This window comes from Rhinolophus sinicus, chromosome 17 (assembly GCF_057876585.1).
Source record: "Rhinolophus sinicus isolate RSI-liver-muscle chromosome 17, RSI-T2T, whole genome shotgun sequence".
Lineage (NCBI taxonomy): Eukaryota > Metazoa > Chordata > Mammalia > Chiroptera > Rhinolophidae > Rhinolophus > Rhinolophus sinicus.
In genome coordinates this window covers 108,690,586-108,703,302 of record NC_142517.1, presented here as the reverse complement: position 1 = coordinate 108,703,302, position 12,717 = coordinate 108,690,586, and the positions used below count along the sequence as shown (strand labels likewise).

The 12,717-nt window shown below is 52.3% G+C and overlaps 1 protein-coding gene across 1 annotated transcript in view; it reads right to left on the bottom strand.

Moving 5' to 3' along the window:
- WNT7A (Wnt family member 7A) overlaps positions 1-12,717 on the bottom strand; it is a 64,245-nt gene that overhangs the window by 36,228 nt on the left and 15,300 nt on the right. The window contains exon 3 of the mRNA XM_019753572.3: positions 3,969-4,240. Coding sequence (XP_019609131.1) covers positions 3,969-4,240 — 272 coding nt within the window. The remainder of the gene's footprint in view (positions 1-3,968; positions 4,241-12,717) is intronic.

Here is a 12,717-nt window from a genome sequence, read left to right as displayed (position 1 = left end):
ACCTGTGAGGGCAGGATGCTTCCACGGTGTGTATTCTGCCAGCTGAGTTAGTGGGCTGCCCTGGATCCTCTTCATTGGGCCTGCTAACACCTCTGGCCCTTGGGACACGCGCCCCTCCCTGACTTCCCCTGCCTCCTCCTTTCTGCACACCAGCTGCCAACAAGCCCCAGAGCCCGTCGTCAGGTTGAGTCTTGTCTCCTCACAGCAGGAGTGAGGGAGCCAGTGATAAACACATCTGTGATCCTTTCCAAGACACTCAGCCAGGAGCGGCTGCCGGCTGGCCCTTTCTCTCCTGTTGGTTCCCCACCTCTGCCGTGCGTGTGTGAGGCCCACAGAAGCCTACCTAGGGGGAGGTTCTGGGGTGGAGAATAAATGGCACATAGCAAGATCCTGGGGCATTTTCCGTGTGTGCCGTCACCTGGCCCTGACCAGCACCTGGGGATCCAGAACAAATCAAGTATCACAGTCCCATTTGACAGATGGGGAAACTGAGACCCCAATTGGGGAACTCAGAGCTGATATACACTAAGCCTTATTTCCCCCAGCCTAGGTGGTTGTCCTTGTTCCTGACCACTTGGATATGTGTCTGGACTCTTCGGATGCCCTGTGGCAGAGAGTGAGGGTCTGGCCACCCCAGGGCTAGGATGGGAGACCAGCTTCCTGCTGTGCTCTGGTTGAGCACTGTAGCCACTGCCCTGGGTGCCCAAGGGCCAGTTGAGACTTTCACTGGACCTCTGTTTGCACTCCCACACCACAAAGGTAGTTGGCCAGGTCTTTCCCTGTATACACTGCAGAGTCCCAAATTCCACATCTTAGCTCTGGAAAACACATAGCGTCAGGTTGGAATGCTGTTCCATCTACAACGATCCTCACAAACCAGAGTGGAAGCAGATGGGTGGAGGGAGAGCCCTTCGGCTAGTTTCCCTGAGCTGGAACGGCCCAGATGGCTCTAGTCCAGACGGCTCCCGCCCTGGTACCGCCCGTGGCCTCACTATGCCTCCCTGGGGTCAGTGTCTGTGACTTCTGCCCCTTCCCTGTTCTAGAACCATCAGTGGCTCCCCAATGACCCCAGGTACTCAGCCATTCACTCTGTACATATATAGATCAACTCTGTATGCCAGCCTGGGGGGTGCAGCTGTGAATGAGATACATGGGGTCTCTGTCCCCCTCAAGTTTATGGTCTGGGGGTGGGGAGAAAGCCCAGGAGCAAGGTGACATCCAAGGAAAGGCTACGAAGGAATTGACAGGGAAGCTTGTCTGAGGAAGGGACTTCTCAGCTGAAACCTGAAGTGCAGCCACAGAAAAGTCTGGGGGGAGAAAGCAAGGCCCTCACTCGGCCTGGCAGGTGACTGTGCAGGCTTCCCAGCTGCTGTTACTGCTGTTATCCCATCAGGGATCCACAGATCAGCCAGTCTGGTCCCCTGAACTTGCCCCAAGTCCCACTACCTGCCCACACCAGAGCTGGGTTGCCTTCCCCTCTCTTCCCTTCTTAGGCAAACCTCACTCATCTTTTGGGGTCCACCTCCTCCAGGAAACCCGCTGAGATTGGTCATACGACTCTGACAGTTTCTACAGTCTGCACCACCCAAGAGCTGCCCTGAACAGCAACCACGGCCCTCACGCCGGCTGGAGCTGTGTGGCTTATCAAACCCTCTCCCATTTGATATGCACTGAATCGTTCTTACTCCACACTAGGAATTCTCTTCTTTAGTTCTCCCAGTGGCCCAACCAGGAAGCCACAGGTGAGGAAACTGTGGTTGGAAGAGGGAAGGCAGTTGTTTTCCTTCATCAGCCCCCAGGGAGTGAGAGCTTCAAGGCTAGGAGGGAGGCTGTGATCTGTGACCTGTGTCCTAAGGAGTGATCTGACCACAGAAACCAGGAGGAATGAACAGCTGAGAAGCCCAGAGGGATGTGCTGGCCCCAGGCAGGAGGTCCCAGCCACAGGACTGAACAGGTAGGGCCAGGCAGGGCCTTGCTATTTACCCCTGGACATCACCCTGGGGCAGGCCAGGTGAGCGCTTCTGCCAGTTGGCTCCCCATGGCCACCTGGGAGGCTCTGACACACAGGATGTGGCCAGAGGCTGGAGTGGAAGATGGCTGGAGGCGTATTGAGGGCTGGCGGGAGTACCAGCTTGTCCCCTCCCATTCACCTGCAGGGTGTGCAGGCTACCCCCCAACACCACTTACCAGACAGACTGCCTCCTGCCTGACACATGTTTGCACAACTTGAAATCACACCCACCCTGTGCTGAGACCTAACTGTGTGCCAGGCCCTGTGCTAAGTGCTCTCTTGCCTTGTCTCCTTCCCTCCTCACCTCAGCCCAGAGGACACTCCTGACAGCTCTGCTTCCTTCCTGGGATGGAATGAGTGACCCAGCTGGGATCTGAACCCAGGCAGTCCACTGCCAGCCCACAGGCAAACCTCTGACCACCCTGCCACCAAGCATGTGGTGTGCAAAGAATGTCAGCTGGAGAGCCAGGTACGCTGGCTTCAAACTCTGGCATTGCTTACTAGCTGTGGGGCCCTCAGCACGTTCCTTAACCACTTTGCTTCAGTTTCTTCCCCTGTAAAATGGGCGTGATGCTGCCAGTGATTTTAGGGAAGCTGATGCATCCAGCGCTGGAGGACTGGCTGGCCCACGCACGTGCTCTAGAACAGATCTGTATATCTGTCACCTGACGGGGCCGCTCAGCCCACACTTAGCCAGTAGGTTTGTGTGTTTAAGCCTTTTTCACCTTTTTTATATTTTTAAGAGTTACTAGTGATTATCAGTTTTAAATGCCAACACTTAAAAATGCAGTGATTGTACATAAAAATCTGAGTCTAAAGGGGGTCTGGCCACTGAGGGCTGGCATCCCTGCTGTCACAATGGGCTGGAGCCGAGCTGGGGTCCCCATAGATGGGGTCTGCATTCCTTGGTCGCCTAGTCCCACTGGGCACCCCCATCTGAGGCCCCCAGGGGTGTCAGCACAAGTCCTGTCACTGCAGTGGTCTGTCCCCCACCCAGGCAGCACCGAGCCCTCCCACTCCCTCTGCCCTGGCTCACAATTCTCTGTGGACCTCCAACCCCACATCGAAGCTTGTCCTCTCCCAGCACGTCCTGGGCCTGGGGCTCCAGGGTGGGTTGTGAGTACCTCAGCTTTCAAAGGAACTTCAGAGCCCACTCCCAACCCCAGGGCACCGCCCAGGCACTGCTTGAGCCAGGCAATACTGAGTTGGGTACCCTGAGATGACTGGTCAGGCTGCCTCTGCCAAATACTTCCTGGGATAAAGAGCTTACTCCTTTCTCAGGAACACTCCATGCCTCCGGGCCGAGGCGTGTCCTCACCAGGGCCTGTCTCTTTGTGTGTGACATGCCCACTCCACCCCTCAACCCCATGGCCTTCCTCTGTACTCTGGACCTGCATACCATCTGTTCCGTTCTCCCGGGATGGGGCCCCTTTCGATCCCAGCCATCTCCACTAGAAACATCCTGGAACATCCCTACTCTCTTCTAAGCTAAGCCCAGAATCCAGGAGGATCTGAGGAGGCAATAAAGAGGAGATGGTCACCTCCTTTATTTTGAGCTCTAGATTTGGGTTGAGATGACCAGTGACATGTTGGTGGCCCTGCCCCACCATGATGAATCCTACTGAACTCACCTCAACCCCTGCCCACAATCAGAGTTTTGTACAGATGATTTTGTGGACTTAAGGGGTGGAGTTCACATGCATCCCTCTTCCCATCTTGCTGAGTTATATCCAATTTGTTTTAACAAGGATTCAGTTATTCGATCTCTCTAGTAGCTTACAAGCTTCATGCCACACACAGATCCTGAGCAGAAGCAAACTGACGACAGAGTCAAGAGAATGAGGCGGAGGCTAGTGCCCCGTGGCCCATCACCAGGGACCCCAGAGCAGCCCCTGTGAACAAGCTGTACGATGCATTTCTGTGGGAGCCACCAGCCCCGCCCACCCTGGCTGCCTACCTTTCTGCCGGCTTCGTTGTTGTGTAAGTTCATGAGTGTCCGGGCATTCTGCTTGATCTCCCGGGCGTCCACAAAGACCTTGGCGAAGCCGACGCCGTAGCGGATGTCGGCGGAGCAGCCGCCCCACTTCCAGCCCTCGTCCCGGTGGTACTGGCCTTGCTTCTCCTTGTCGCAGCCACAGTCACTCAGGTTGCCCTGGGTACAGGCAGCTGTGATGGCGTGGGCCACCCCGGCAGCAATGATGGCATAGGTGAAGGCAGCCTCCCGGCTCCCTGCAAGGAAAAAAGGGGAAGGACAGGGGTCAGGTCCAGAGCATCCTGGGAGGAGGCCGGGCAGATAGGAAGGGAAGCTGAGCTCGCTGTCACAGCTCCACAAAGACCCTCTGAGCACTCATTCCTTCCCTCCAGGAAAGCTCTGTCTGGGGGTTGTGATGATGCCTGAGCAGCCCTGTCATGCACACACCCACTAGCCTCCAGTCACAACATACCCTTAGGCGGTTGACTGGGCACCAGGTTGCCCAGCCTCCGGCAGCGACCCCTCTGTCCATTACTACCCCTCCCCACCACACTCAGCATCGCGGTGTAAACTGTACATGTGCGCAGGGCTCACAGCTTGTGGAACAAGCCACACTGCAGCGTTTCCTGGACACCTACAGTGTGCACAGGCTCTGGAGCCAGCGGCCTGGGCGTCCGTGCCAGGAATATTAGCCAGGGACACCCCCTCCCTGTGCCTCAGTGAGCTCAGCTATAAAATGGGAACTTTGCAGTAGTACTTTTCTCACGGTGACGACAAAGAACAGTAAGACTTTAACAATTGTTAAAAATTGCCCTATAACAATTGTTTTAAAAGTGTTCTTGTTATCAGGGGAGTGTAGGTATTTCACAACAGAACTAGTGTTTCTTTAAAGTCTGAATCCTGACCTAAGGAGCAATTATACGAATTCTACTCTGGGGAAAAGAAGATCTCAGTGGAAGTTGTATGACTTTCATATTTCTGTGCCATCAAACATAGGTTAAAATATGAATTTTGGAATTCTCTGTTTAAATGGGAACTATTGGCCTCCTTGGCCCTAAATAAAAGGGCTGCTATTTTAAGTTGATTATTTTATTGTAAATTAATCCATCCTAACTTTAAAATGTGGTTGAAATTTTTTCTTATTAAATGTTCAAAAAATAAAAATTAGACGTTAAAGAACAATTTCCCACTCTCAGCTCTGCCTGGCTCCGGGCAGCTGCCCGTCACAGTAGCTCCTGTTCTCTATTGGCCCCTATGATTACTGCTGTGTGTCACCTGCCACTCATAGGTCCGTCTCCTCTTCTTCTTTGTGCTCCTCTCACTAGACTGTGAGCACCTCCTGAGAAGGCTGGGACCTGGCCCCCTTCATGTCTGCATCCGCAGGGCTTGGTCCAACACAGAAGGCAGAGGCTGGGGAAAGGGAGAGTGGTCTGCCCATGGTTATGTGGAAAGGGGCAGGTATAATACACCAACAAGAAGGTGCAGTGGAGAGTCTGGGGAGCTGCTGAGAAGTCGCTTTCCCACAGGTCTTCCGATCTGTTTGAAGATGGCCCAGCCAGATGGTGCTGGGGTAGGAGGGTCCTAAGTAGCCAGGCTGCAGGAGAGCTGCCACCAACACTCAGCCTCTTTGGGCCTCAGTGTCTGCATCTGAAAAATGGGCGGTGAGCAGCATCTACTGTACAGGATGAAGGTGAACCAAGGCACTCTGTGGGAAGCCCTGTGTGCAGCACGAGCCCCAGACGGGTGGTCAGCAAGTACACTCTTGGTGCCAGCGTGGGGTAGGGTGCAGGGAAGGCACCTTGGAGGAGAAGACCCCTGAGCCCAGAGCACACTGAGGAAGCGGAGCTGACCAGACGTGATAGGAGAGAAGTGTTTCAGGATGTTGGAATGGAGATGGCTTACGCAATAGGGGAGGAGGTGGGTGAGGCCACCTCCAAGTGGCTTCGAGCCCCAGGTCACTCTGACCCACACTCAGACACACCCTTCTCCCACCCACCTGTCACCTACCTCGTGGCCTCCCTCATGGGGCTGCTGAGACACAAGCAACCTGCACCTCCTCTCCCCAGCCCCGACTGTCACTCTCCACCTGCAGACACGTAGGCCTGTCCATCTGCTGGACTGCTGGCTTCCGTGTGCCAGGGCCACATTGTGGTGACATTCATGGCATCTCGGTTAGCCCAGGGGCTCAAATGCCAGCTTTACCACACAGCTACCAGGTTCCTGACTCTGCACACATTATCGTATTGTATTGGAAGCCATATGTGTGTAACACGTGCCTGACAGAGGGCCTAGGACAGAGCTGCTTCAATGGAAGTAGCTCCAGGGGGACGTACACACAGGCTTGCCTTCTAGTGTGGCGCTTTGGGAGGCTGGGTAATACCTGCCAATGCTTTCATTATGTGAAATTAAGAAATGATGCATGAGATCCAGCCGTGCTTGGCTGGGCTCTCAGGAAGGCAGGGAACTTTGGGGCCACGTGTTGAAGACAGAACTGACCACCAGCAGCGCAGATAGGGGCAGAATGTGGCCATCTCATGTTGCTGGGCTCTGCAAAATAGGGAGCTTTGGAACAGAGGTCACAAGGGCAAGAGACCAGGCCTCAGGTCCCACTAAGGCAGGACATTTGAAAAGAGCACTTGACGGATAGACTCCCAGGGAGAGGGTGGACTGGAAAAATTCCCCCACCTCCAACAAAGCTGGACAGCGAGCAAGTGGGTCTGACTTAGCCAGAACAGGAGCTGGGAGAGCGAGGGGTGGGCAACCAGGATCTCCTGGGAACTGGAGCCTCATTCCTGCCTCTGCACAGGTTGAAGGCTTACATTTATTCCCCTGCATATTCCAAGGTCTCCCAAGCTAAGGGGGAACACTTGTCCCAGGCCAATGATTTCCCAAAACCTCCGGAGGAGCAAAGATAACCACCCTTCCACCCCCGGGCACCAGCGCAAACTGCTACAGAGTATCAAGTGCACAGATAACAATATACTAGAGGAGACAGCCAACAGTGAGATTAGACCCTCGTGGACCTCAGAGGGAAGAATAATCAGATGGAGAGTGAAAACAGAACAGGGTGGGTGGCGGGGAATCCGTGTTCTACCGCTTTCTAGCTGTGTGACCTCAGCTGAGTCATTAAGCTCTCTGTGTTCAGGTTCCTCCATTATAAAATAGGGATGCTAACCACCAACTTTGTTTAGGACTAGAAAAAAAAATTAACAAAGGTAAAGTATTTACGCAGAGACTGGCATAAGAAAGTGGCTCTAAATACTAGATTTATTACAATGCCTATTGGTGACAATAGTAACAGTTCCTTATAAGAGAACTGTGAGGTAGGGAGTACAAGTCTTCATTTATCTCCATTTACAGTGAGGCCAAGAGAAAGGTCTGGCTTGCCCAGGCCACCCAGCTAACTGGTGGGCTACAGAGCTGAGCTGCAGATTCAGCTTCAGGACACCCCATGCAGACCAAGCACTGTCCCCAGGGAGTCAGTGACTCCAAGAAAGGAGACTGAGCCCCCTTAATCAGACCAAGAATGGAGTATGCAAATTGGGAGGGGAGGGGCCTGGCCTACCATCTGAGACTTGCCTCCCAGGCTCCTCCCTGTGGGTCGGGGCTGCCACTCAACACCCTTCCTGGTAATCTTATGTGCAGCTGCTCTACCACCGAGTGGTGACAGTCCCTGAGGTCTCTCTGAGCCCCATGATTATGCAGATGATGAGGGACAGACGACTAACTAGACACAATGATGATGGCTTCTGTTCCCACGCAAGCCCCCATCAAATCCCCTGAGGTGGGAGGAGGGCAGCTGTACCCCAACACATTTACCTCCCGTGAGTTTGAGATGAATCTCCAGACCAGAGTGAAGTGTCATCATGGGCCATGGCATTCCACGTCCCACCTACCGTGTTTCCCCGAAAATTAGACCTAGCCGGACCATCAGCTCTAATGCAGCTTTTGGAGCAAAAGTGAATACCTCTAGGACCTGGTGGTATGGTATGGTATGTTATGTTATAAGACCCGGTCTTATATTAAAATAAGACTGGGTCCTATATTAATTTTGCTCCAAAAGACGTATTACAGCTGATGGTCCAGCTAGGTCTTATTTTCAGGAAAACACTGTAGCTGGCCCTCACCTCAGCACTTACTGCCCCTGAGAAGTGAAGGCAGTGCCCTAGAGTCTGGGAGACACTGAGGTGCAGTCATTCTGGGCTTCAGAGCTCCCAGGGACCCAGGGACTGGCTGCCAAAGTCTAATGCTTCCAGATGATAAAAGGTCACTGTAGACCCCTGCCGTTGACCTTGACATTGACCTTGCCCACCAACATTAGGCTAGCACTACCCAGTCCAACCTCCCCCCACGACCCAACACTGACCACTGAGGGAACTGCCCTGGGCATCAGGCTGGCTGTGTAACTAATGTCAGGAGGCCTGTTAGCCTCTAAGCCTCTGTTGCTCCCTCTGTGAAATGGGCAGAGCAGCATCTATACATTATGGGACTGGGGCTGAGTGGACTGGATCACAGAATGAAGGGGAGGTGCTGGCTACAGTGCCTCATATGTAGTGAGTGCTCAGTTAATGGCCGCTATTGTTGTTGTTATTATCATTCCTGCTGTGTCCCATGTCACCTGCTCATGCTCCATGATACCTTGGAGGACAGGACAGCCTCATGCTGAGGCAAGTGTATGGAGCTGATCCGACATCTGTATGCCGCCCAAAACAGTTCACAAGGGGACAGGGGCCATGGCTGTCTTGCTCCCCCTGTTTACAACTCCCACCATAATGTGTGAGGGATGAATGAATGAGCAGACCTGAGTTCAATTTCAACCCTACCAGAGCAAGTCACATAACCTCTCAACCTCCACTTCCATAACTCTTAATATTCCTGCCTTATAGGAAAAAGTCAGTGTCACCTGTCACATACCAGTGCTTAAATTAAAAATATAATTATAATGATTAAAATGATTAAATTATAGGCACTGTTGGGAGGTACAGAAAGAGGCTGCCCCTTGCTTTAGTTTTCTCCATAGCCTTCCTGCTAGGTTAGACTTATTTGTTTATCATCGGCTCTGTCCACCACACCCACACCTCCATTGCCCCTCTAGAAAATAATTGCCTTGAAGGCAAGCACTTTGTCATGTTTCCTGTTGTGTCCCCAGGGCCTGGCAAGTAGTGGGCACTCAGTAAATATGAATGAATGAATGCAAGCTCCCAACAGTGGCCAAGAACCATGTGACTTTCATGTGGTGCTTCTGTGCTGGCGCTTTGGAAAGTACGCTCACCTGTTCCTACAGAGAACAACCAGTTGAGGTCAGAAAGGAGCAGTGGTGAACTCTAGCCCTCAGCATGACTTCCCCCAGGGGGTCAGCACAGACTTAGGCAGGCACTTGGGGTTTTGTTTTTGTTTTTCAGTGGGGAGAAGCATGGAAAGAAAGTAACCTTTGTTGAGCACCTATGATGAACCAGACCCACATTTGGCTATCTGTGTGGCATTTCACACCAGCTCCATTGATTAGACACCATTCTTCACAATTTGACAGGTGAGAAAACTGAAGCCCTGGGAATTAATGTGATTCGCTGAGGTGACCCACCTAGAAACTGGCCAGAATGGGATTCTAGGCCCAAGCTGGGCAACATCCTTCCTAAGTCCCACCTACCTCCTTTCCTGGCCCCTTGCTGTGTCTGAAAGCTCACTGTTCCTTTGGCTAAGGCATCGACTCTTATCAAAACGCCTTTATTTCTGTCAAGAGATGCCACTCAGTTATCAGCTCAGACTTGTCAATAAATAATTTATAAGACCCATTCAACTCAGATGAGCTACGCTTTCTAAGCTGAGAACAGGGTTTGATGGCAGAAAGAAGGTGGAAAATGATCCCGTAATCTTAAAATCTCAGACTCTCATGGTGGGAAGCCACACTGAATCCCAGCCATCTATGACTCCTTCACCTACCCCAATGACTAACAACTCCTTCTTCATCAGTGGGGAAACTGAGGCTCAGAGCTGTGGCTTGCCCAGACAGTCAGGATGCAGACTCAGAGGTCACATGCTGTCAACAGCTCCAGGGGACACCCCCGGACCCTGGTCATGCTCAGTGCTTCAAAAAGGACCCCTTCCTTAGCCTGGGGATGCCCCTCCAGTTGGGTGACTTCCTGAATGCCATCTCATTTGTCTCTGATGAGATATCTGTAAAGATGGTTCTAAGATGTTCAATTGCTGCAGAAATGGGTGAGTGAGATGGATATGCCCAATGGCACATAGTTCACAATAAGCATAACAAAGTCAGAAATTTGCTTACTACTAGCCAGGCTCTGTTCTCAAATCTCAGTATGGATCAATTCAATCCTGCAACAATCCTATGAGGTGTGGACTGTTATTATATCCATTTTACAGATGTGGAAATTGAGGCCTAGAGATGTGATGTAAGCTGCCAAGGGTTCAAACCTGTTTAGCCTGGCTCCAGCATCTGAGCTACTCTTTGCCTCAGGGCCATGATACCCACTCCAGTCCTACTGACCCCGGCCCAGGCTCTTTCCTGAGTCGTCCACGTGGAGCCAGTGAGCAGCGGACACTGCCATTGCTAACCATGCACCCTCCAGGAACCGGCTCACTCCACCTCTGCCCTGACCATCCACCTCTCCCTCCTGCTCACAAGCAGAGGAAGAACCTCCATGAAACCCAGCCCTCCCCTTGGTTGAGCCATGTGCCCTCTTCCTTCACTCTACAGATATTTCCTAAGCACCTACTGTGTGCCAGGCACCATGCTGGGGGCTGGGGAAACTGATAGGAGGGATTTAGACAGGCCTTGCCTTTATGGGGGACAGATGGTGAGGTCAAATCACTCAGTGGCAGCTGAGGACTCTGTAAAACGTAGAACAGGGCAGTGACAAGATCAGGGGGCAAGAGGAGCCAGCCATGAGGCTCTCTGTAGGGGGAGAGAGGGCTCTACGCTCAGGGGCAGCCTGTTTGATGGCCCTGACATGGTGTAGCAGGTGCTGGGAGCAGGTGAGCCAGGAGAAATGGGGAGCTGAAGCTATAGAGGGCAGTGGCAGGCCCTAACAACCCCCACCAAATGTCCCTGGAATCAGAGAATGGACTCGCAGAGCCACAGACATGAAGACCACCTGGAATGACAGGTTCACAGAGGCCAGGAGATTTGCCCAAAGTCTCCAGTGACTCAGAGAGACCAGGGGCATTTGAACCAGGGTCTCCAGCATGGAATCCCATGGAAGCCTCAGCTTCCCCATCTGTAAAATGGGAACTGCCAGGAGGGCCCCTCCATGTTACCATGAAGATTCAGTGAAACCCCCAGGCTTCTAGAAGGTGCCCAGTAAAGCATGGTGTTATCACTGAGATGCAAATGGGGAGCCTGGCTGACGCCCTCCACACATTCCAGCTGTATAACGATCACAGCGGGTACAGAGGAAATACACTAGTGGCCAAGCCTGCCCAAAAGATTCCATTCCACCGCCCTGTGCGGCCACTGTAAATGGTTTGCACCGGAATATTATCTGGGTGTATTTACGGTATCTTACTGGAAACCACAAAGTGCATTGTATTTTTTTTCTTTTTCTATTTAAAGCCAATGGGTCAGAGAGTGAGCAATCTGCAATGACACAAGCTGAAATATATGATGATTTGGAAAACACACAGATGGAAAAAGGCTGCTTTTGCCAGCCTTGTAGCATGGCAGTTCACAGCCCTCCTGCGCTCAGAATGCCACGCTTGGCTGTCTCCATCCAGGGAATCCAGGGGGCCTCTCCATGAACAATTGGAAGAACGGAGGGAGCAGAGAGTATGTGTTTGGGCTGAGCCTGGCTAAGGCAGAAGGCACACAGAGACGGGACCTGTGCAGGCCCCCGCCTCCACCCTTCTCTCCTGTCTCGGTTCCATTCAAGGGTCTCTCTCGCCACCAAGCTGGGCGGAGCACACTGCTGACCTCCTGGCACCTGCTCCCTCCTGTCTCCATACCTCTGCACACTGCATTCCCTCGGCCTGGAAATGCCTTCTCCTCCCATTCTTATTTTGTGTCAAACTGAATTATCAGTCTCTGCCCAAGGCACATGACAGGCCCACACAACACCTGCTAGGGGATCCACGAGCAGTAGCTCTGATTAGATGTATTATTGGTTAACCACACCCGTCAAGACGCACGCAGCTCCAGTGTCCTGCTGAAGGGACTTGGTGATAGTCCCTTCCTCTGCTTGTGGCGAGCACCTTAGCCATCCTTAATTTGTGTGGAATTGAATGATCAATCTCTGCCCACTGTGCTGTGGTGACCTGGACTATTTATCTAGGAAGCCTCAACAGGTGAATGAATGAATGATGGAAGGTGTGAAAGCGTGTGTGTTTGTGTGTGTGTGTGTCTGTGTGTGTCTATTTGTCTACCATATGAAAGCTAGAAAGAAGAGATTGCAACAAAAGACTCATCTTAAAAATAGTGTCAGGAGAGATAAAACCCAGGATGAACTGAGTTTGGCAAAAAATGCAAATGAGACAAAAAGTTCTTTGTTAGCTGTGTTCTAGAGAAGAATAGGGAAAGAAAAGGTCTTTGCTCAGGCAAGATGGCGTCTTGTTAGGAAATGGCAGCGAGAAAGTGGAGCTGGCCACCCCTTGTGTCTGTCTCTCTCATTGGAAAGGTCTTCCAACACATCCCTCCAAGAAGTCATTAGCTCACCAGACGTGTGTTTGTTACATCTACTCTCACAGCCCCAGAAGGTGCTGTGCCATTTGTGCAAGGCACATG